Here is a 25,000-nt window from a genome sequence, read left to right on the forward strand (position 1 = left end):
AGTTGGTTTAATTGGCATAAATTTAGGATGGTGACATCATTCAAGTTGGGGAACTAGACTACGGTTAAATTTTCTTCTTCATATTCTGAAATAAATATTGTATCGGTAAAATCTGGGGTTTTAAAATTTATATTTAAATGCATCAGCGCAAATTTGCAGCTATAATTTTGCGTGTGTATGTATCTTGCGTATGAGAGTCAGTCCTTACAATTGCATAAGTTTAAGCGCTTTAGACGATTTATATAATGGTTTGAGCGAAATTTTTCGTACTATACCACGTAATTTACATTACTGTTGTTAACTGTAGGTAACATTAAAATTGCATTAACAAACATTAACGATAACACGGAGGGAGAAAGATAAGAGTATAGGAGAGTACTGCTATGTTTGGTTGTGCTGATAATTAAGGTGTTGAACTAAGTTGTAACGAGGGACATGGAGCTAGCAATAAGGAGGTTATCAAACAACTGAGAAGTGGGAATGAATGTCTATTGAATGAGAGTGAGCCAAAAGGAAGCGAATCAAAGGTTGTTCATAGAAGAGTGTTAAGACAGCGAAACCCAATTCTTAGGTATGTTAACGTACCATCCCAAAAGTTCTGACCCCCTTGGGGTGGAGCCATCAGTGCACTCCACGCGGTGCACTGTAGGCATTACTTAAGGTTCTTTGCAGCGTCCCTTCGGCTCCTAGCTCAACCCCTTTCGTTCCCTTTACCTCCTCCATTCATGTTCTCTTTCTTCCACCTTGCTATCCACCCTCTCCTAACAATTGTTTCATAGTGCAATTGCGAGGTTTTCCTCCTTTTACACCTTTCAAACCTTTTTATTGTTAATTTCACTTTCAGCACTGAATGGCCTCATAGGTTCCAGTGCTTTGGCCGAAATTTTACATTCCATTCCAAAGTCCTGACCGAGGCACGTTACCTTTATTCTGAATTCTTACACAAGAGTCAGTGGTGAGAGAGACCCACTCATGGCTGGTCGACAGGTTGCATTTGCTTACGAGTACATAAAGATTATTACTTTACTACACCTATAGGTATACTTCGAAAAGCTAGGTAACTTGAAGAACCAAGAACCTAATTGATGTTGAATAGTGTTGTTGATAGGTTTAATTTTTCTTTCATAAATACACTTAACGTGGACTTTTGTTATCGTTATTGTTGAAGAATATTATTAGCTTCCTTTCGCTACTAACTGCGCCCACTTTATATCCTTTTACATCACCTTCATTTCCGTGACGTTCCTTCATCCGTGCTGTCCAGCTTCTTTGTTATTTTTAAGTGTATTCGTGGGGCTTTCTCCCAGTTTCGCCTTTCGATCCATGTACTTCGTCTCATTTATTATTTTTGGATCTTTATCGCTTTGTCCAACCACTCCACTCTTTTCGCTTGCTTCATCTCCGAATGGCTGAAAGTGTCCGTGTGATTGGCTCTACAGCCAAATTTTCGTTATTCCTACTTTTCGTTATTCTTTAATATTTTCACATGGTCCCCATTGCCCCGATCCTTGGGGAAATATATATATGGAAAATTGGAAGACCGACTTTAAGCCCAAGATTCCTTAATCAAAAACTACCGTTTTCAAAGACGGCAGTCAGAGTTGGAAAATTTCAGAACTACCCTTCTCAGACAAGGAAGTCCGATTCGGAGCATTTAAGAACTACCCTTTTCAGAGAAGGAAGTCTGAAAATTTAAGAACTACCCTTTTCAGAGAAGGAAGTCAGAGTCGGAAAATTTGTACTTATAGTGGTAACAACATCTGTTGTTTATGCTTCCGCTGTTTTCTTCTAATTTTTGTTGAAACTACGTTTGGTAGGCAATACAGTCGTCCAAGAATTGCATATGTATAAGCGAATTCTCGATTTTTGTAGGCTACACAATTGAATGAGTATTGGGGGTGCCATTGGGATGGGTTTGGTTGAGCGTCAGAATTGCAAATGTTTGTGTAGTTAGAATAAAATTGTCCATGATTCTGTGTCACATTGATGTGTGTGATTGAGAATTTAAAGGAAACTGAAACTGTAACTAGGGAGGTTCTCATGAAAAGTTAACAGCTCTCTCTCTCTCTCTCTCTCTCTCTCTCTCTCTCTCTCTCTCTCTCTCTCTCTCTCTCTCTCTCTCTCTCTCTCTCTCTCTCTCTCTCTCTCATATACACAGTTCATGAATGTAGATTGGGATAAACTAAAGTTCCTGTGGGTGGGTGGAATTATCAAAAGTTTAATAGTTTCCCATATATTTATAAACATCATCTATATATATATATATATATATATATATATATATATATATATATATATATATATATATATATATATATATATATATATATATATATATATATATATATATATATATATATATATATATATCACTGTATCTGGTTTTCCCGTATGATTTATAGATAAGGATATATGTAGGCTAGTTTTTTCATATTCAGAAAGAGTAAACAAAAATTGTCCGTGGTATTTCCTTGGTTTCCCTGTAATGAATTATAGATATCGAAATCGGCAGGTTAAATTTTGTTTCATATTTTAAGAAAAAAGACAATTAGCCCATTTTACCCCTTTGTTTTTCCTTATGAATTATATTCTTCATTCCTTTTAGTGTACCTCCTCCATTCATATTCTCTTTCTTCCATCTTGCTATCCACCCTCTCCTAACAGCTGTTTCATAGTGCAACCGCGAGGTTTTCCTCCAGTTACACCTTTCAAACCTCTCTACTCTCAGTCTCCCTTTCAACGCTGAATGACCTCATAGGTCCCAGCGCCTGGTCCTTGGCCTAAATTCTAGATTCTATTCATGTTGAGAAAGAGAAAATAGAAGAGTAATAAAGAGAAGCTGAGTTTTGGCCTGCATTATCCATTGATTTTCCCCATCAGCGCCGAGGCTCGACTGGAGGGGTGTCACCACGCATCTTCTTCGGGCGTTGAGTACTCAATAGCGTCAAGCATCCCGTACGGCTTGCTCGAGGAGCAAGAGCCCGTGCTGGCCGAATGCCAGTTTAGCGTAACAGCGACCTCGGCCGCCGCTACAGACTCCCTGTCTTGTACATCCACAGACACCAGGTTTGAGACTTGTGTGAATGCCTCACCTACTCCACTCCAACCCTCCCCCTTCAATAAATCGCCATTTTATCTCCAACGGGAATTTCCCTAAATCGTCGATATTTTGGATAGAGTAGAATTTTTTTATACATCGTCAATTCCCAAAGTCGGAATTTTTCTGACCCCTCGAGTACTTCCCATACATCGTAATGTATATTCCTTTATAAGAACGGTATTTCTTCCACGGGTACTTCCCCTCAATCGTCGTTTTTCTCTATTATTTTATTTATATATATATATATATATATATATATATATATATATATATATATATATATACAGTAGTTTTATCTTCGTTAGATGTTCCTCTGTATATCGTCGTTCAAGTTACGTAACCTCTATATTTATGTTTATATACTCTTAGTAGCTTCCCTTTGTCTCTTATCCCTTTATCCAAAGACCCCTCGGCTACACGTTGGGAACCTGTTTATATATTATCCTTTTTCCACCTCTGCCACATTACACGTGAAAGCAGCGGTGTTCGGTTTTCGTTGGCTGTGGTTCCTCTCAGTAGGTGTCCTTTATTCCTTGTTTTCCTGTTTTAATCGGATATTGCATTTGAAATTTTGTTTTTTCTTTGTGTCGTTCGGTGTGACTCTTCCGTACTTTAGCTAGGTAACGCATGACGGGAGAAAACAGGGTTTATTATTATTATTATTATTATTATTATTATTATTATTATAATATAAGCTGGCTTGAAAAAATACGCTATTTATGCTGTCACTTAATTTTTAAATTCTCTCTCTCTCTCTCTCTCTCTCTCTCTCTCTCTCTCTCTCTCTCTCTCTCTCTCTCTCTCTCTCTCATCTTTGATACCGCATTCGTTTTAGTTTGTATGTAGTATCTTTGATGTTTTATATTCTTCAATTATTTTTTATGTTCTTTGTTATATTATGCAGACGGTAAATTATGATTTTGATGAGGTAAGTTAGTAATATTACCCATATTTAACGTTTTCTCCTAATCATACTTTGTTATTTTGTAGTTTTTGTCATGTGGTTTCTTTCTGTGGAACTCTTTTGTTTCATTGTTCTTGTGTAATATATCTTTATCGAAAGAGTTGGTTTATCTGTGTTTTTTTTTTTCTTGTTATTTTACTTATTTACCTTCCGTATTTTGTTGTATTCTAAAGGTGGCAGATGAACTATGGGTAAAGATCACGGTTATTTTGAAATAACGTTGAGTTTTTATTATCCGATATTTTTTGAATTTTTTTTTTATTAGAACTGTATAGTAATTTTTTGAAGTTCCTGTTTGGAGGTAGGGCTGTCATTAACAGAACAAGGAAATATCTATTGGCTTTTTAATGAAAAAGCTTACCTTAAAAAGTGGAGAAACACTAACAAGAAAATGTAAGGGACAAGAATAACGAAAATTCAGTTGAGGTGAAATGTCGGTTGGCCGGGTTGGGCAAAGTACTTATTTTCTCCATGAATAATCAGTGAACCTTCAAATGAAGAGTACGGGAGATAGGAAAAACTAATTGGGGCCATTATCCCCTTAATTGCCAAAGAACTCTCGAGACGGAGAAGGGTACAGTAGGGTTTTCTTTTCTAATCATGTCGCCCTCAACATTCGAGCTCAGTATACCGTCACTGAAGGGGGTAAATCTTTGTGGAGCTTCTATTTCGAGCCTTTTTTTTTATCCTCTGAATGTTTTAGTAAAAAATTGTTGGCGTTTTCAAACGTCGAGACGTTTGATTTAAAGAAAAAATTTCTACTGCGGTTTTCACAGGGATCGCCTGGTTGAGCTCTGAGCTTTTCCGATGAGAGTTTGCCCAGCATCTGTGATGTATTTGTTTATGATATGTGTGTGTGGCGTAAATGTTTCGTATGTACTATCTAAAACCACTTGATCACTTTGGGCCAAATTTCCTTGATTAAGGTGGGGGGGGGGTTCAAGTTTGTCAAAAAGAGGGCTACGCCCTCCATCCTTGGATGCAAAACGTAGAAATAGTTTGACACAGTAGTACGCAGGAGAAATATTTGTCTCAGGAGCAATGTTAGTACAGTATGTCATATTAATACAGAATCATCAGGTATTGATATTTCCTCTAGTTAATGCGTGGAGACACCTTGCGTCCCTTGATTGTTTGTCAGAAGCGTTTTAATGAATGGTTTATGTATAAGTATTTAGCCAAGGAAACCGCTCCACTAATCAAGATTTCATTGCCTTTAAGTAGGGAAATTCTGCCGCTCTTGAAAGCTTTTGTGCAAGTATTTGAATCGTCTTAGTCTTTTGGCTTAGAAAACTGGCATTTGTTGAAGGGGTTAGTCGAGATTTTTGCTTGAGAAATGTCTTGCGTTGCGCCGTGTTGCGGTTAAGTTGAGTAGCCTTAATGACTTATATTGCTTTGAAAGTTTCCTTAAGTAGTTCTGTTGAGAAAACCCTGTAGCTGTTTTATGCTTCTCGTAAAGATATTGGATCGTGAAACCCCATAACAAGTTTTTGGTTATCCAAGAGACATACGGTTGGGTAAACACTAAGTCCATTTGTGTGTTTTGACACGTAGAGTATTAAGGAAAAAAGAGTGGGGGGGATGCTTTGAAAGGTTTGGGGAGAGCGTCATTTTTCTTTGAAAGTTTATGCTTTCGGTCTTTTGATTATGGTTTTTAAACCTTCACCCGTGAAATCGAAGTGGCTACGGTGCGCATATCAATAATAGCCCGGCATCAGTTTAAACCTCATGCTTTTGGAATTTGCATATGTCCCATCTGTTGCTTATGGCGGCCATTTTGTTTACATAAAGTTGACTGCGGTTTTGCTTTCTTTACATGAATCCGTCAGTAAGGTCTTTAATTTTTTCTGATATCATGTTATCCAAGTTAATTTTCGTCTTCTTTACGGCAGTCTCGTCCTCTTTTTGTTGTAAGTTTTCATGTTTTCTTCGTAACATCTTTGCTTGATGGTCGTCCGTCATTGCGGCCGAAAGAATTAATTACTGTAATCAGCGCATTAAAGGGGCGGACCTTATACCAGAGTCCAAGAAGTAAATTAATCCCGTATGGGCTTATTGCCTTCAGTGCACCTCACGTGGTGCACTGTAAGCATCACTAAAGGTTGTATTCAGCGTCCCGTCGGCACCTCACTGCAACCACTTTTCTTCCAGCTTGCTGTCCAACCGCTCCAACGCCATCTTTTCACTGTCCTTAGCGTAGAATGGCTACTGGCTGAAAGTGCCCCAGTGCTTGCTTTTGTAGCCCAATTTCCGTAAATCAGATTTAATTAAGAAGGAAATTAGAAAATCTTAATCTCCTTTAGGGGATTAGTGCCGTCAGTGCATCTATGAAATGCACTGTAGGCATTACTTACGGTTGTTTGCAGCGTCCCTTCGTCCCCTAGCTGCAAACCCTTTCGTTCCTTTTGCTGTACCTCCGTCCCAATTCTCTTTCTTCCGTCTTACTCTCCACCCTCTCTTAATAGTGGATTCATAGTGCAACTGCGAGGTTTTCCTCCGGCTACCCCTTTCAAACCTTTCTATTCTCCATTTCCCTTTCAGCGCTGAATGACCTCATAGGTGCCAGCGCTTGGCATTTGGCCTAAATTCTATGTTCTTCTTCTTCTTCTTCTTCTGGAAAATCTTAATCCGTATGATAATGACTAACTTGAAGATTGAATGTTTGGCCGCCTTGCGTTGCTTTCCTGTCTATTTTGATGAGCTAGCGATTGACAGTCAGTTTTTCAGCGCGTTCATCAGTATTTATGCTTTGGACATCAGTCATAATTCAGATGCTGCGGCATATTTGGAGGTCGTTTTCTTTTTCCTTATTGCGAAAATGGAGGAAGTTTACGTGCACCCTTCACATTATTATTATTATTATTATTATTATTATTATTATTATTATTATTATCTTGGAAATGAACTCGTTTGTTTTGGTTCGGTTTGTTTCTTAGGTGTCACGATTTTTTTTTTTTTTTCTCCAAATATTTTTTTTTTACCAAATATTTTTTTTTTTTTTTTTTTTTTTTGTGGCAAGTGACAAAGTAGCATCCGAGGAGGATACGGAGGGTGGGCCCCGTTGTTGATTACTTAGGTTTGTCGGAGATTTGCGAATGACGTTATTATTGTGATAATTATTAGAACTGAACTCCGAATCGCGTGAAAAACTTTGAAAGGGTCCTCTTGAAAGATGCGTTTGTTATGACGGATGAGAACTGGATCTACTGATTCACAAATATGTAGTTATAAATCACTGCCTCAGTCGTTTCAGACGGAGGATAGAGAGCAGTGAAACTGGATGCGGAAGATTAACCGCAATCAACTTTTTGTAGACCGACAGTGTGCCATGCAGAGCATACTGTAAGCGGGAGTAGCCCATGGGTCGTATTTGTGAAGGTTTGGGAATTTCGCGTAGAGACATTTGCTTCCTCCGTCGGACTGTAGGCGTTACTTAAGGTTCTTTGCAGCGTCCCTTCGGCCCCTAGCTGCAACCCCTTTCATACCTTTAACTGTACCTCCGTTCATATTCTCTTTCTTCCATCTTACTTTCCACCCTCTCCTAACAATTGATTAATAGTGCAACTGCGAGGTTTTCCTCATGTTAACCTTTCAGACCTTTTTACTGTTTCCCTCTCAGCGCTGAATGACCTGTAGGTCCCAGCGCTTGGCCGTTGGCCTAAATTCTGTTCTATTCCTCCGTCAATACCACGTCATTTAGAAGCTTATGCTGGTGTGATGGTTGGAAGGCCTTAGCTTAGATCTTGCTTAGGAGGGCGTGCCAAAGGCTTCAAGTGTTCGCCCTGCAAGGGCATGGGTTTAGAAGAGGAGCCTTGACAACCGTTCATTCATTCACTAACTCGCTTACAGATCTATTAATATCGTGATTGTAACAGTAACCAGTTTTTAAAGCTTCTGCAATGGATTAATACTTCCTTTTTTCATCGGAAGTCAATTAAGGGATAAAAAGAAGATTAGCGAACCTTGCTGAAGGTAGTGCTGTTGCTTATTCTTCAGGATAATTATAATCATTACGGTACAACGCTTTTTTATGTTTTCTTGTTCACCCATAGATACATTAATGAGGATTGCACTGGTACTGCTACTAGTAGTGATAAACATGAAGTGTCGGCTCATATTGCGTATCCTGTGCACCCTTTGAGATATTATCAAGAAGAAATTCAGATTTACTTAAGTTCGGCATGATAGTGATAGTATTTACAAAGGAATTAACAGGTTTAGACCCTTAATAATAATAACAATAATGGCTAAGAAATTCACAATCTCGTGATTAACAGTGTGTGTAATAAAAATCCCCAATTGCATAGTAATATATATTTTTTTACTATATAATTGTGGAATTTTATTACACAAATAATAATAATAATAATAATAATAATAATATTTTTTACAGTAATTATGTCTGTGCGCTCATTCTATTAGCATTTCACAAACGTCCCTCGGCACCGCCCTGCAATTTCATAAAAGTCATTGTCGCTATTAGTGCATTTGATACCTATACAAAAGAGATAATATTGCTACTTCAGTCACACGTACTGCCGTGTCATCATTGTAGTCTGCCATAATATTTGTTTGTATAACTATTACGATGTTACGAACATCTGTCACCGTGTTGTTGCTATGTATTTTTATTTTACGCATCATATCTATTAATCTAGTTGTTGTCATCATTGACATTGACTAACCCAGATCTGCAATGCCCATGTAATGTACTGCAACATTGCAACACTACTGCAACATTACATTACTGCCAGCACTACTACTACCGCTACGTCCCACGGAAAGTGATTTATGTCTCCTGCCGTTACGCGAACGCTCCTTGGCAGCTGAAGCTGTTGCTGCTGCAGGAGCAAGCTGGCAGTAGGAAGATGGCGTTGCAGGAAGGATGAAAGAGGCTCCCAGGGGGCCGGGGGCCCCCTCCGGGTCCTGAGAATGGATGGAAGGGGTTGTTGGATGGCTTTTAGGGGAATGGAGGAGGGTGGATAGAGATTGATATAGAGAGAAGGGGGAGGGAAGGAGCAGGAGGGGAGGGGGGGTCTAGATCAGTGGGGTTGCATTCTTCAACAAGTGGGTGAGGAGATAATTACATTCCTCGGCTTTGCACTGACACACACCACAACAACCATCATAACTTTCTCCTTCCTCCTCCTCCTCCTCCTCCTCCTTCTTTTAATTGTATAATTATATATATATATATATATATATATATATATATATATATATATATATATATATATATATATATATATATATATATATTTATTTATTTATTTATTTATTTATTTAAACACACACTCGCACGCGCAATCATATACATACACACACATACACAAACTTCTTCAGTACCATTTTTTGCGTATGATGCCGACGGCATTGGCCGCTTAATGCCTCCTTCCATGAGTCAATAAAGTACTGCTTAGAGAAACGGGCTTGTGTTTCAGTGGTAAAAGCAAAGTCATTTTCACCTCATTGACAGTCTGAAAGCTGCATCTTCTTAATTCAAGTGTCGTCTTGAGCGTAATTTTAACGAGTATGGGAAGGCATATCTGACGGGGAGAACTTGTCGGTACAGTAATTAATGCACCCCACTTGTCTGGCAAGTCGGACAGTACCTCTGTCGACAATTCTGCCCTAAAATGGAAGACTGCGGTATATCTGCAAAAATACAAAACTGAGAAAAAATGGTAGATAATGCAGTTTTCTCTTGCCTTACTACTTCAGTATTTTGCAGATACTGCAAATGGGACCCCCGTAAATATTGTGTAATAGTGTTTCACGAGCCCAGTAGGTGGCATATCTCAATTTCGAAAATTTTGCAGATACCGCAGTTTTCCGTTTTAGGACAGTATTCATCTTTTATGTCCTCTTGATGTTTGCCTTCTTAGACAAGTCGTGAAGCTACGGATTTCGCGAACGTTCTTGCAAGAGTCATGAAACACGATTAAAAGTGCAAAATAACTGAAATGTATTTAGTATTATGTGGATATTCCTTTTATAGATTTGACAGTGCAAAATCTGCGTAACTCCATCATAGCCTAACGTTTTAGGGTGTTGCGATTTTAGCGGAAATGTTCGTCACCAAAGTCTTTACCAAAAGGTAACAAAGACCAACATCGCATAGCTTCCCAGACCGGCCATTTTCTCGGTGAATTTCCCTATCTGAGATGGTTAGCAGTCTTCTTGTCGAACGATGTCAACACAGGAAGGGACAGAGATGTTATCAGGCAGATACTCTGGTCTGTAAGGTCCTGGGGATGTTTTACTTTCTTTATTCCCCCCGTAGCGGGGTTTTGCCGTCAGTGCACCTGACGTGGTTTACTGTAGGTATTACTTTAGGTTCTCTGCAGCGTTCCTTAGGCCTCTAGTTGCAACCCCTTTCATTCCTTTTACTGTACCCCCGTTCGTATTCTCTTTCTTCCATCTTACTTTCCAACCCCTCCTAACAGTTGATTCATAGTATAACTGCGAGACTGCGAGGTTTTCCTCCTGTTGCACCTTTCAAACCTTTTAACTGTAAGTATCCGTTTCAGCGCTGGATGACCTCATAGGTCCCATTGCTTGGCCTTTGGCTTAAATTCTATATTTTGCTCTACTCTACGCTATTTTCTTCATCTTATCGACCAAAACGTGTGTGTGAGGACCCCGCTCTTTATAGTAGCCATATCTGAGCCACTGTTAAAAGTTTTTTTTTTTTTTTTTTTAAGTTTTTCGTGAACATTTCAGGATTAACTACACACCAAGACCTATAAAGCCAAGTTATCGATGAAAGCATATATTCCAGTTGTTGCTTCAAGCTTGAACACTGCTATAGCAACTGTCAGGTTTGTGTGTAGATTTTCCACAATAAATTTCCTAATTGGAGTTTTTTTTTTTTAACACTTTTGATACCAGTAAGCATGGTTTGGGGTTTTATTCGTAACACAATGAGTATAGTTGAATGAGTAAAAGTCATATTTTTTGGGTTACTAAATTAGATTAAGCCGGAGAATATCAGAGATCTTGCTTGTGTGGAGTTTAAGCGAACGGTATTTTAGAGCGCTCTTAATTATATATTACTTACGTGTGCTTGGTTTAAAGACCTCTACAAGATTATACGTAACTCATATGCAGTAGCGATTGTTATTTAATCTTGTAACATAGTTTGTATAATTGGATTAATTATCTCCCTTTGGTATGTTCACAAGATTTCTTGCTGCACCCATTTTATTTTATATTATTTTCAATTTACTTTTTATGCAAAAAAAAAAGTTAACGAGCGTTCAATATGAGTGCTCTACTTTATTAATATACTGATCAGAACTTAGTCGCTATGTGCGTGCGTTTCTCTCTCTCTCTCTCTCTCTCTCTCTCTCTCTCTCTCTCTCTCTCTCTCTCTCTCTCTCTCTCTCTCTCCATCCCGCGTGCGGAAAGGAAGTTTTCCGACAGTGTGGATGTAACAGCTGTAAAGGATGCATTAGTTTCTCTTAAGTGTACCCGAGGAAAACCGTTGCGCATCTGCTTGGGGCCATAAAATATGGATGGAAGGTAATCACTATTCCATAACACGTTTCTCTCTCTCTCTCTCTCTCTCTCTCTCTCTCTCTCTCTCTCTCTCTCTCTATCTATATATATATATATATATATATATATATATATATATATATATATATATATATATATATATATATATATATATATATATATATATATATAAAATATACATACATACATACGTACATATATATATACACATACATACATACATACATGCATGCATTATATACAGTACTGTATATGTATGTATGTAGTCTATGTGTGTGTGTGTGGATCATAGATAACTTTGTATAAACAGAAGTACAGTTCGTGCAATTTCACGCGCATTTTCTCCTTCTTTTGAGTTCGTCCATGAGTGCAAATGAAATTTTATGTCGTTCTTGCATTTTATAGAAATGCCTGCTGTTACGCTGAAAATGTCAGAAGCATATTCGGCTCTGGCTGTGACGTTAAGTGATGGTAGGTCTATTTAATAAATTATTATTATTATTATTATTATTATTATTATTATTATTATTATTATTATGTTTACGGTAGTTAGGGTATGCCGTATGGAGAAGGAAAATCTCGATTTCCGTTTCATGTTCGTTTGGAGAAAGGAATTGATATGTTCGTATGGAGAAAGGAATTGATTAATTGATAATGAAGCTAGAGAGAGAGAGAGAGAGAGAGAGAGAGAGAGAGAGAGAGAGAGAGAGAGAGAGAGAGAGAGAGAGAGAAGGGGGTTGCTGTAAAAACGCGATCTGGTACAGTTTGCCGAATTCCCTGTGGCTTACTGGTTCTCTTTTGTGACATAGGCCTGGGCTCTCGTAGGCCTAAAATATGTTGATGGCATCTTCCGGATTATCTTCTTAACCATGAGATAATATTTTTACCTCCCTGTCCCCCCCGCCCAACCCCCTCTTCCCCATTAGCTTTCTTTTTTTCCCTTGTGGGAGAAGGCTATTCCCCTTTTAAAAGTTCCTGTTTGATAGCTTCTGTATCTCTGCCTTTACACATTTCCTCTGGGATTTGTAAGTTTAAAACGCGTCCAAACGTAGGAAATAAAAATATCGAGAAGTACAGAAGTTGAGAGGTCTCCAGGGCCATTACCATAAACGGAATCGTCGATTGACTGAGACGTCTTGATGTAAATCCACTTTTTCTCTGATATTTTGCTATACCGGGATTTTTACTAAATGCGTCGGGGATTAATTTTTGTTATTTCCTAACCGGTCTGCGTATATTATTTGCCGTCATGCAGATCTCTGTCTAATTCCATTGAGGTTTCTCTCTCTCTCTCTCTCTCTCTCTCTCTCTCTCTCTCTCTCTCTCTCTCTCTCTCTCTCTCTCTCTCTCTCTCCTATTCCGTGTGTGGCGGCCGGTTTTCCACATGGAAATGTTTAATTCTCCATCATCATTAATTTAGCGTAAGTCATTACGTCGGAAGTGATGGCAGTTAGTAGAACTTTATTTAGTTTTAGCGATGCCGGAAAATTAAAAGATTTGCAATCGCAGAATCAAGATAGTTGCAACCAGTATAGCAAATAATGCTGCTGTTGCAAATGCAGGTAATGCTGTTTTGATGGACTACGCAGGGTATCTTAAATAGGGAGAAGGATGCTGGTATTTTCAGTTTATAATATATTGTTAATTGTTCGCTTCCTTTGCTAAACGAATTCCAGAACGTCTATTTTTTGTTTTTTTATCATTAAATGGTTCTAGGTGTTCGTGTTATCGCATTTTTCCGTAAACCGATCTATTGTATTTTTTCCTTTTGGACATATCTTAGTGTTCGTTCTCTGCTTTCTTTCAACAAAACGAATTTTGGTGACTCGTTCATTGCATTTGCGATTCATATTTTATTCTTGGCTTTGTTTCCTTCCTAGTTCAAGGTATATCCTAATGTCCTCTGTGCTTTTTATTTACATTAGCACACCCAACTTTATTTATTTATTATATTTATATTTATTGATTGACCTATTTATTTTTGTAGAAACTGATGCCTGGTATCTCGTATTTGCTTACACCAATGCCTGATGTGCCTCTCCTAGTGTCCACTCATATTAAGTCGATCTATGGTGTCCCTTTCTTTGATCATTCATTAAAGATTCCTGGTGTCCCCATTTTGGAGATCTTTGATTGAATCGATTCCTGGTATTCCCGTATTTGCCCATTATTTGGAGGGAGTCCAGGTCTCGGCGTCCTTGTCGTCTTTTCTGAAAGAGTTTCATGGTGTCCCTGTCATTCCTTTTATTAAACAACCATTTGGTGTCCCCATATTTGTTCTCTGTCCTTTCTCTTTCCCATAACAGCCCACTGTCGTCCGTCATTTTTCTTTCTTCCTCAAACAGACCTCTGGTGTCGGCGTCTTTTTTTCTTCTTCCTCAAGGAGGTACACATTGTCCTTATCTGCATTCACCTTTGTCCTTTATCTTTAAACAGACCTCTGGTGTCCCCTACTTTCTTCATTTTCCTTTAACGGACGAGTGTTGTCCCAATCTTCGTTCTTTCCCATGAAACAGGCCACTATGTCCTTATCTTTGTTCATTTTCATTGAACAGACAATGGCTTCGCTTTGTCCTTGAAGAATAGATTCCCGGTATCCCGGTCTTTGCCTCTCTTTATAACAGATCTAAGATGAAAAGGCTCCTGGTGTCCATGTTTTTGCTATATAAATCCATGTTGTCGCTGTCTACTCTTTCCTTTAACAATTTCATGGTGCCTGCGTCTCTGCTCTCTCTTTCCATAAAGAGATTCCTGGCGTCCTCCCCGTCTCTGCTCTCTTATCTGAACGGATTCCTGGTGTCACCGTCATTGCGCCCTATCTCTGAACGAATTCGGTGTGTCACTTTCAATGTTTCTCTCTCTCTCTCTCTCTCTCTCTCTCTCTCTCTCTCTCTCTCTCTCTCTCTCTGTGAGTGTGTCTGTGTGTGAACAGATTCCTGGGTGTCCCGGTCTTTATCTTGTTTTAAACAGACAAACACTTGTGACTCTGGCTTCGTTCTTTTTCCTTAAAGTAATGCTTGGCGTCGCCGTCTTTGCTATCGATGTGGATTCCTGGCTACTTGGTAGATTCCTGGTTACCCTGTCTTTGCTGCCTATATAGGTTCCTGGCTACTGTGTCTTTGCTGTGCCGATAGATTCCTGGTTACTCCTCTTCCGTACTGATAGATCCTTGTTAACCGGTCTTTTGCTGTCTTGAAAGATTCTGATCACTCCGTTTTTGCTGTCTGTATAGATTCCTGGTTATTTTGCTCTCTATAGATTCCTGGTTACTCCTTCTTTGCTGTACTAATAAAGGCCTGGTCACCCCGCCTTTGGTGTCTATAGATTCTTGGTTACTTGATAGATTCCTGGTCACCCCGCCTTCGCTGTCTTGATAGGTTCCTGGTTACCCAGTCTACATTGAACTGGTACATAACTGGTTAATCTGTCTTGTGGTGTCTATATATATCCCTGGTTACCTAATTCCTGTTATTCCTTTTCTCTCATCATTATTGTATGTTTTTCCTTTTCACAAGTGAGCCATCTTTGTTGTCATGTGTTGACACAGATTGCGAATATCATCTGTACTTTTTAGTTTTCTGAAAAAGAAGACTATTGTGCCGGCTTTGTCTGTCCGTCCACACTTTTTTCTGTCCGCCTTCAGATCATAAAAACTACTGAGGCTAGGGGGCTGCAAATTGGTATGCTGGTCATCCACCCTCCAATCATCAAACGTATCAAATTGCAGCCCTCTAGCCTCAGTAATTTTTATTTTATTTAAGGTTAAAGTTAGCCGTAATCGTGCTTCTGGCGACGATTAGGAGAGGCCACCATAGGAACGTGGTTAAAGTTTCATGGGCCGCGGCTCATACAGCATTATACCGAGACCACCGAAAGATAGATCTATTTTCGGTGGCCGTGATCATATGTTGTAGCGGCTGTACAGAAAACTCGATTGCGCCGAAGAAACTTCGGCGCATTCTTTACTTGTTATCTCTCGGTTTAACTGGTCAGGAAAATCTGCGTTTTAAGTTTGTCTACGTCGCGGACGAGTTTCAGAGGTGTTTCATGGAACTTGGTGAAATACCTTCGACTTAAAAAAACCTTGACAATTACTGAGCAAAAATAAAAAAAAACCTTGACGATTACTGTTGCTCTTGACTTCTCCGTAAACCCGCCTAGCTGGTCAAGGTCATGGGCTTTTGGGATTTGTAACGTTCCATTCTCTCTCTCTCTCTCTCTCTCTCTCGGTAGCGTCTTCCAGCCACTACAACCACTTAGTCATCCCCTAGTCAATAATTTGTTGAACTGGAAACAATGTTCACACATATATTCTCTCTTACTTAAGCTACAGAGGCACAATTGATTCATGGTCATACACACACACATAAATATATATATATTATTTTCAGATCTTCTTATTGGGTGTGGAAACCGATATTTTATGTCGATTTTAGTAAAATTGACTACTATACACAGCCACATGTCATACAAACCCATAGTAATGGTAGATGTGGGTTGATCTCTTTCGGGATCTGAATTTGACAGGAATCTGTAGTAGAGCTGGATCGATGTCATCTTGCGTATTTCGAGAGAAATGTATTCGATCCCCTGTCACAGCGTTTCTCAGCCTCGTAGGTAGAACGGCCAGGAAGATAGCGAACATGTGTATGAGTCGCATGAAATGGTACCAGTCAACGAAAGTATGTATTCTTGTGAATGATGGTGTGATGATAAATCATTTAAATTGTATAGAAACACATACATAACTTTTGTGCGTAGTTATAATTGATAATCTGAATTATTCTGGTCTTTAAGTTTTTGTTACAAATTTGCGAAAAGTATTACATTGAATGACGGCCACGGCCACGGCCATAGATACTTTGGTAATGAGAGAGAGAGAGAGAGAGAGAGAGAGAGAGAGAGAGAGAGAGAGAGAGAGAGATTGGGATTGGGAGGGGCAGTCGTGAAGCTGGCCGGCAATTTGTAGGCCTGAATGCCTGATGCATTTTTCGGGGGTGAGCGGCTGATGTAGGTAAGGACTCTTTGAGAGATAAGGGAGGGTGGTTTGGCATGTGGAGGGGGGTAGGAGGGGCCAATCCGGCCTTTTGGGTGTATGGAGTCTCGGGATGGACCCCGGCTAACTATGCCCGCTCAGGCCCGTTCTTTTGGGATCGGGCAGAGGCAGCCACAACCACAGCAGCAGCAGCAGCAACAGCTACGGCATGGGGAAAGCAATGGTGGACAGGGGGGAGGGGGAGGGGGAGTTGGGGCAGGGGAAGGAGGAGGAGAGAGGGAAAGGAATTGTTAGGTGTTGGGGACGGAGGGGAAGGGGCGATGTCGAGGCGAAGAGGGGCAAGCGAGGGAGAGGTTGAAAATGGGGGAGGGGGCCATGTTTTGGGTAAGAGGATGGGTCTCTGGTGGTGCAGTGTTAGGCTCTCTCTCTCTCTCTCTCTCTCTCTCTCTCTCTCTCTCTCATCGTCTTGTGAGGCTGCTGCTGCTGCTCTGCTGCTGCTTAGCTGCTGCTGCCATCATGCCGCGAGAGCGCAAGAGAGGAGGAGACGGAGGAGAGAGAGGACGGTCATTGGGTTGGCGACGTCTAGGCTCCGTCTCGTGCTGATTGCTGCCAAAAGTGTGTACTCTGGGGGGAAATTATTATTTCGACACCGAGAAAAAGAGAGAGGGAGAGAGTACAGTACTGCTGCTGCTACTACTTTGGCGGTGGTCGGGAGGTTTGGTGAATTCCACGTCCCACCCACTCACCTCAATCACTACGATGCCTCCTCCTCCTCCTCCTCCTCCTCGGCCGGCAAGTTGTATAGGCCCTTCTCTCTCTCTCTCTCTCTCTCTCTCTCTCTCTCTCTCTCTCTCTTCCGAATAACATAGGCATAAGGGATTTTGTCGGTCGATGGGGGTTGGGTCGTTTTACAGGTACCCTGTTGGGCTTGGGTTGGGTTCTGGGTATTGTCCCCTCCACCACCCCCCTTCCCCAAGTGGGAACAGCTCCACAAGAGTTTCACACACACACCTCCAATCCCTCCCCCTTCACGTCCATGTCCTCACACCTCATCTCTTCCAGGCCTCTTTCTCCCCCACCCCCTCAGAGACCCCCGTCCCCCAATGTCCTTACAACTTCTCCGTGGCCCTGTTTGTCCCTTTCCCCCTCGTCATTTATTCGTACCACTCTCTCATGCCCTTGATGTTCATTCTTTTGGTTTTATGCCTTTAATTATTTATTTCTTGACGGGCAGTGTTGAGCGTATGTATCAGAATTTACTGGTTTTACGGGAAATCATGTCTTGTTTGTGGATCATAATTAACTTTTTTACTGTAGAATTAATTTCATGCCATTGTAGCGTTCGCATTTTTTTTTTTATATTTTTGCACAGACGGTTTCATTAGGATGATAATTATGATAACATCTTTCGAAACGAGGCACAGAATGGGAAGTAAAACCTTAAATAAATGTCAAAAATCAGGAATCGGTCAGTTGATTGATTAAATGTTAATAAACTGGCTAGGCTACAACAAGAATTCGAGTGATTCCTTTGTGAGGGATACATGCAGATTATTGTCAAGTCTGTGTCCGGTGGAAATTATTCTCTAGTGAATGTGAATTCCCGAAAGAATGTTGAAGACAGCTATGAGATGGATTTGCGTTGCCGAAAATGTCTTGAAGGGGACCTGGTAATTATCTCCAGCAAGATAATATTTCATGCCTTAACATCCATCTTTGTGTGACCCCCGTCAACACAAAACAGTCAAATTTTAATATTTTTTGTGTCATTTTGAGGAACTTTGCAATAATTGCGGTAATTTATGAGGAAAGAAACTGTTGATCTCGGCATAATAAAATCGTGAACGAAAAGAGTCAAGAAACGATAAACATTGATGTGCAAACAACAACACAAATGAGAACAATCTCTCTCTCTCTCTCTCTCTCTCTCTCTCTCTCTCTCTCTCTCTCTCTCTCTCTCTCTCTCTCTCTCTCTCTCTCTCTCTCGTGTGGTCGAATGTTGCACCCGCTGTTTGACTGTGTAGTGTCGTGGATGATGGAACATGTGTACCCTCATACGTCATACCGGATCTCATTCATTGAGCAGTGCTCTCTATTTTTCTTGTACAGCGTTTTGTCATTTTGTTTGTGGTTTAGCGATTGTAGTTTAGGTCATTTATTTTTATATTGTCAGTGTAAGTAGAAATGAATATTCTTTTTTTCGGATTTTGTTCGTAATTCCAGCGACCTCCATGTGAAAGCTCAACGGTTTTATATTATCATTATTATTATTATAATAGCAGGGTTGTTCCTCTCTCTCTCTCTCTCTCTTTCTCTCTCTCTCTCTCTCTCTCTCTCTCTCTCTCTCTCTCTCTCTCTCTCTCTCTCTCTCTCTCTCTCTGCTAATGTCTGTGATGGAGAGGCCACGCATACTGCACTCAACGCGATCTCTTGCATTCTTAACATGTCGTAATTATGAGAAGTTAAGACTGTCTAATTTAAAGTAAGTGGAGGAGGCTATCTCTCTCTCTCTCTCTCTCTCTCTCTCTCTCTCTCGCTCTCTCTCTCTCATATATATATATATATATATATATATATATATATATATATATATATATATATATATATATATATATATATATATATATGTATGTATGTATGTATGTGTGTGTGTGTGTATGTAAGTATATTTTGTAAAGTAGGAATGACAACTCATATTTCTTGCAATTTTTGGATGCTCTTTTCACAAGAATTCTTGAAATCAGATGGGAAATGGATGGAGAGGACCTGTTTTCCATGAGGAGATTCGAACCCATGTATGTATGTTTGTAATTGTGTGTGTGTAAGTGCAGCACACTTAAATCCTTGGGAGGCCAGTATGTATGGGCCTTGAAAGATGAAAGGTACAAGGGAGTCTGTTCTAGCCATTACGACCTTGTGATTTTACTGCTCTCTCTCTCTCTCCCTTGTGACTCCGTCCCTGTCCCATTTTCTTTTCTCCTGTTCTTGTATGTGTCCCATTCTCCTCCTCCTCCTCCTCCTCCTCCTCCTCCCTCCATCCCCATACCTCCTTTTCTCTTCTCATAACCATAATGACCCCAAAAGCGACCCACCCTTGTCCTTTTACCTTCCCTATATCCCTAACAGAATCCCTCCCATCCAGCTCTCTCTCTCTCTCTCTCTCTCTCTCTCTCTCTCTCTCTCTCTCTCTCTCTCTCTCTCTCTCTCTATGTACGTTGTACAGGGTTTGGTAACTGTTGTCCAAAATTTACGCTATATTGGTAACGGGGAAGACCCGAATTCATCACTGAATGCATCGCATATCCAGAGAGATGGTACGCGAGACAAATCCAAGAATAACAGAGATTAACTGAAAAATTAAGGACGCAGCATCCACAAAATGGTGAAATAACACTAGTAGATTGAGAAAGGATGAATGAGGTTGGGTCTCAAATATTTAGGAATAATGATTTCCAATACAGATTCTCAGGAGTTGGAATTTGGCGCCTAAAAAGGAAATATGGCTGCTAGAAAAGCAAGTACACACTGGACAGGTTTAATGAGATTTTTGTAAATCACGCTGACTGAAGTTACTAACGAAATTAAGATTATATATTATTGTAAGATGATCTTTATTGCTATACGGACGTAAATCGTGGTAAATCGAAAAGAAACCATTGGTTTGAGAAGAACGCTGCAAGAGGACTTAGGAGTCAGATGGCTGGATTAAGTAGGAATAGACACAATAAAGATTAGGATGATAATGGCATGGAGATGGCTTGGCCGTGTACTTCTTTCTCACCATCTAAGTGAGAATAGTACTCGACAGTGTCAGCTGGGCATTTGTGGGCACCAGAAGCGTTGGAATGCCCATCTCTTTTTGGACGAGAAATTTGAGAAGAGAGGCTGGAGTTTCTTGAAAGCAGAAGAAAGACAAAAGTGGCACAATTCTCAATATATATATATATATATATATATATATATATATATATATATATATATATATATATATATATATATATATATATATATATATATATATAGAGAGAGAGAGAGAGAGAGAGAGAGAGAGAGAGAGAGAGAGAGAGAGAGATTTAGGGATTTAAGGTATATATTTTTATATAGCACAGCCACACAACGGATGACGGGGACCGTTGGGGGTGGAGTCCTCCGGACCCGTTTTAAAATCTTGTCTGAAGGGAATGAATGAAGTGGAGTGAGTGACGTCATCGCCGGAAGTACAGTAACTGACTCCCTTCCTCCCTCATCCTGCAAACCCCCACGCCCTCTCTCTCTCTCTCTCTCTCTCTCTCTCTCTCTCTCTCTCTCTCTCTCTCTCTCTCTCCTCCACTGGTGCCGCTGCTTCACTTCCTTTTTCGAGCGAAGTGCAGCTTGTGTGTTCAACTCGTTCATCAATGTGTTGATTTTGTTCAATTTTCGTTCTTGCAAGTCGACAGACATGTTTTCGATTTACTTCCTGTAGTGGATGCTTGAGTGCTCATCCTCTCTCTCTCTCTCTCTCTCTCTCTCTCTCTCTCTCTCTCTCTCTCTCTCTCTCTCTCAATGAACCTTAGGTATTTTTATACGTGCATAAATTATAGGGGGCCATGAAAAATATGAATGCCAGGCGTCGTCTTTGCGCACCTCGGGAAAGCTGAGCTTGAACGGTAGTTGAACCTCACAGTATTATGCTTTTAGTCATTACTGTCATACTGGTAGTTGGCTTGTGTATATTGGTGCGTAAACGTGATATCCTGAATGGACGTAATTTTTCCAACGTTAAGCCTTTTTCCTTTCGAGGGGATGGATTCAGCGGGACGTTGACCTTCCAGTTCTCTGCCAGGCGTTTGAGATTTTTTTTTTCCACCAGGCACTCCATTGTGCTTGTGACCAACCACAGCCTTTTAACTACCAGGTACATCGTTAAGTTAAGTATATCTTAGCTGAACCAGACCACTGAGCTGGTTAACAGCTCTCCTAGGGCTGGCCCGAAGGATTAGATTTATTTTACGTGGCTAAGAACCAACTGGTTACCTAGCAAGGGGACCTACAACTTATTGTGGAATCCGAACCACGTTATGACGAGAAATGAATTTTTATCACCAGAAATAAATTCCTCAAATTCTTCATTGGCCGGTCGGAGAGTCGAACGCAGGGCCAACAGCGTGCTAGCCGTTAACCGCTTATAATCTGGATAGAGGCAAAAACAAGCACACTCATGGATTATACATTGTGCGCCCTTTGCTATACGCGTTGACCTGACACGGTTTTGAAATGTTTCGTTTTCTGTCATTGTGGCACTTTCCTTGAAGGTAATTTTACTGGTGACAAACATATTGAAGGTTTGCAGTAGGTCAGAATTTCTCATCTGTTTTAGGCAAACGTGGTTTATCTCGTGAGATCAACTGTTTGTGGGTTCATCTAGAGGTCGATTTCAGAGAAAGCATGGTTCATCGCAATGAGATCCAATTTTAGGTGAAGTACGGTTCATTAGACGAGGTAAAATTATTGTGAAGATTCATGTGTCGGTTGAGAAAACATTTTTGCGGAATCGCGGTTCATCTGGTTAATATCATATACAGGGGAAACATGGTTCATCTTTGTCAAGGGCTATGAGCATGGCACATTAGGCGAGCGAAACATGAATCATCATCTGGGCGGGAATAGATTTATGAAATATTGAATTTATGTGAAACAGAGTTCACATAGGTGAGATCGAATTGGATGTGGCTTAGGTTAGTGGACGTAGACTAATTATTTTTTTCAGGCTTAACGGTTACATAAGTTGAGACTGATTCACCCGCTTACCGCGGCGACAGGTGGTTGTACACCTACTAAGTTGTTGAAGTGTTCAGAAATTAGTGACTATGCTAGCAAAAGTAAGGGATTTTTCAATGCGTTTTGTGCTATAATACTTGGTTGGCACTGATGATTGAGCTTGATGTTTTTGTGATATGCGTAAGTTTGGATGTGTGTGTTCAAAATACCTTCAAACCTGTGCGTATAAAATCTGGTTGTACAGGTTTGAATGTAGTTTGTTTTGCAGAGTTGATCTTGTTATTGGTAAGTATTAATATGAGTATGAATTTTCATATACGGATTTGAATGGGCATTGCTGTGTGCAGGTTTGAATGCAAACTTGTATATGCATATCCAAGTGTATGCCTTTGTATACATTTGAATGCGCATAGTTAGGCGCAGGTTGAAGTATACTACACATTAAAGTGAACTTGATAGGATCCAAATCCTCATTGATGCCTTATTTTCCGTATTCTTGAAGTGAGTCAGCGCGTCAGAAGAACACTCACCATCATGATTACAGTAGGGAGGCCATGGTATAGTTGGTGTGTGTGTGTGTCTGTGTGTTTGTGTGTACGTGTGCGTGTGTGTGTGGGTACATTGCTACTGGATGGTTGGCATTCCTAGCATAGTCCGCAACGGTGCAAAAACCCCGAGTTGTACTGCGAGACTACTAACTCTGCTGCTTCTCCTGCTCCTGCTCCTGCTCCTGCTGATGTCGTCTTCATGTCAGTGACCTGCTGCTGCTTCTTCTACTACTACTACTACTATTACTACTGCTGCTGCTGCTGTAGTAGCTGTCTTCTGCACTCGACGATTTGAATTCTCCTTATCTTGGTACCAATGCATATTTCGTATCCTACCGGCGTTCATGGTGATATGAAAATATTTCATTATATACATATGGTACATATATATATATATATATATATATATATATATATATATATATATATATATATATATATATATATATATATATATATATATATATATGTGTGTGTGTGTGTGTGTGTGTGTGTGTGTGTGTGTGTGTGTGTGTGTGTGTGTGTGTGTGTGTGTGTGTGTGTGTGTGTGTGTGTGTGTGTGTGTGTGTGTGTGTGTGTGTGTGTTTGTGTAACGTCCTCCTTATTACGTCTCTCTGCCATATAGTTATTCTCGTCTGTCCTTATCATTATTATTTTTATTGTGAGACTATATTTAAACATACTGTACTTGAGTTAGAGTCTCCATTAGTATACTTACACAGCTGAGCATTCAGTGTATCATTTCAACGACTGCATTTTCCCCTTCGTATCCAAGCTCCGTGTTTCAGTTTATTCCTCCGTTTTTCCCCTCGCCATCAATTAGATGAGCCGAAGGTCAATTTTTTTTTTTCCGAGGTCAGCCCCACCCATTTCATTCATTCATCGGCTGGTTGATTCATTTCCATAGATTGAAAAAATTAATTCGGGAATCGTGTTAATATTCTTTCCCTTTTTTTTTTTTTTTTTTTTTTTTTTTTTTTTTTTAGAGCGAGTTGTTTTGTGGTTTAATGTGGAATAAGATATGTTAGGCTGATATGTCGCCCTGCTATTTAATGCAGTTATCGAACTTGTGTTTAAGACTTTGAATTAGTTTTCGTTGAGTTTGGCACCTGCCATTTTGTAAGGTTAGCAAGGTGAGGTTATTATTATTATTATTATTATTATTATTATTATTATTATTATTATTATTATTATTATTATTATTATTTTGCAGCAACGCAAGAGGACGGGCATTTAGTTGTAAAGGTCGGGTAATAGTATTGTTATTGATTAAGGAAACAACTATATTAGTAAAAGATGTAAGCAATTTGTTCTGCGTCCCAAATGTACAGGCTTAGATTAACCTTTATTTCCCATGTGCTTCAACACGCCACGCAAAAGTTTACTTTTAAAATACACAGATATTTAAAAGAAAATCAGCAGGTGTAACGAACAAAATGTTTCTGGTCGCTCATGTGTTTTTCTTTTCTTGCTTTCAGGTTAGTTTGCATATGGTATTTCCGGTAGTCGTCGGCTGGCGGTAGGCGACTGTGAGTATGTCTCTATGTTAGGGAGTTGATTGATGGATCATTGTTATTGTCTTGGTGTTGGTATATGAATGTATGTATGTGTGTATATGTATGTATGTATGTATATATATATATATATATATATATATATATATATATATATATATTTATGTATATATACATACTTACATACAGTACACACATACACACATAATCTTTGCATAAGCGAGTTATAATATATTTTTAAATGAAGGTATGACTGTACAGGTTTTTTCTCTCCACGTACAAATCTATATATACACAAACACACATACACACACACGTTGATTTTGTCAGTCCATTATGTATATATTCGGGTTATGAAGGCGTGGCCTCATAGATTTGTGTGGGCGTGGTGATGGTTGAAAGGAAGGATGGCCTCTTGTTATTTTTGTTGGCGAGAGTTCCCATTTTCTTTACTTAGGCAAGAATAATCAACCATAGACTGCCGAGTCTCTCTCTCTCTCTCTCTCTCTCTCTCTCTCTCTCTCTCTCTCGTATGCAAATGTTTTTACTGAAAACAGTTAAGATTGCTTTGTATGTGGTCTAAAAAAAATTGTCAAAATA

General features: G+C 39.7%; 1 protein-coding gene across 7 annotated transcripts in view; it reads left to right on the forward strand.

Annotated features, from left to right (window-relative positions):
* The window catches only part of LOC136831506 (serine/threonine-protein phosphatase 4 regulatory subunit 1-like), a 424,185-nt gene that overhangs the window by 193,315 nt on the left and 205,870 nt on the right, over nt 1-25,000 (forward strand). For 2 of the 7 annotated variants that reach the window (XM_067092036.1, XM_067092037.1), the window contains one exon: nt 2,881-3,066. The exons of the other annotated variants lie outside the window; for them this stretch is intronic. In XM_067092036.1, the coding sequence (XP_066948137.1) occupies nt 2,881-3,066 (186 nt within the window). The remainder of the gene's footprint in view (nt 1-2,880; nt 3,067-25,000) is intronic. 7 annotated transcript variants of the gene reach the window in all.

The sequence above is a fragment of the Macrobrachium rosenbergii genome, chromosome 48, assembly GCF_040412425.1.
Source record: "Macrobrachium rosenbergii isolate ZJJX-2024 chromosome 48, ASM4041242v1, whole genome shotgun sequence".
NCBI classification, from domain to species: Eukaryota; Metazoa; Arthropoda; class Malacostraca; order Decapoda; family Palaemonidae; genus Macrobrachium; species Macrobrachium rosenbergii.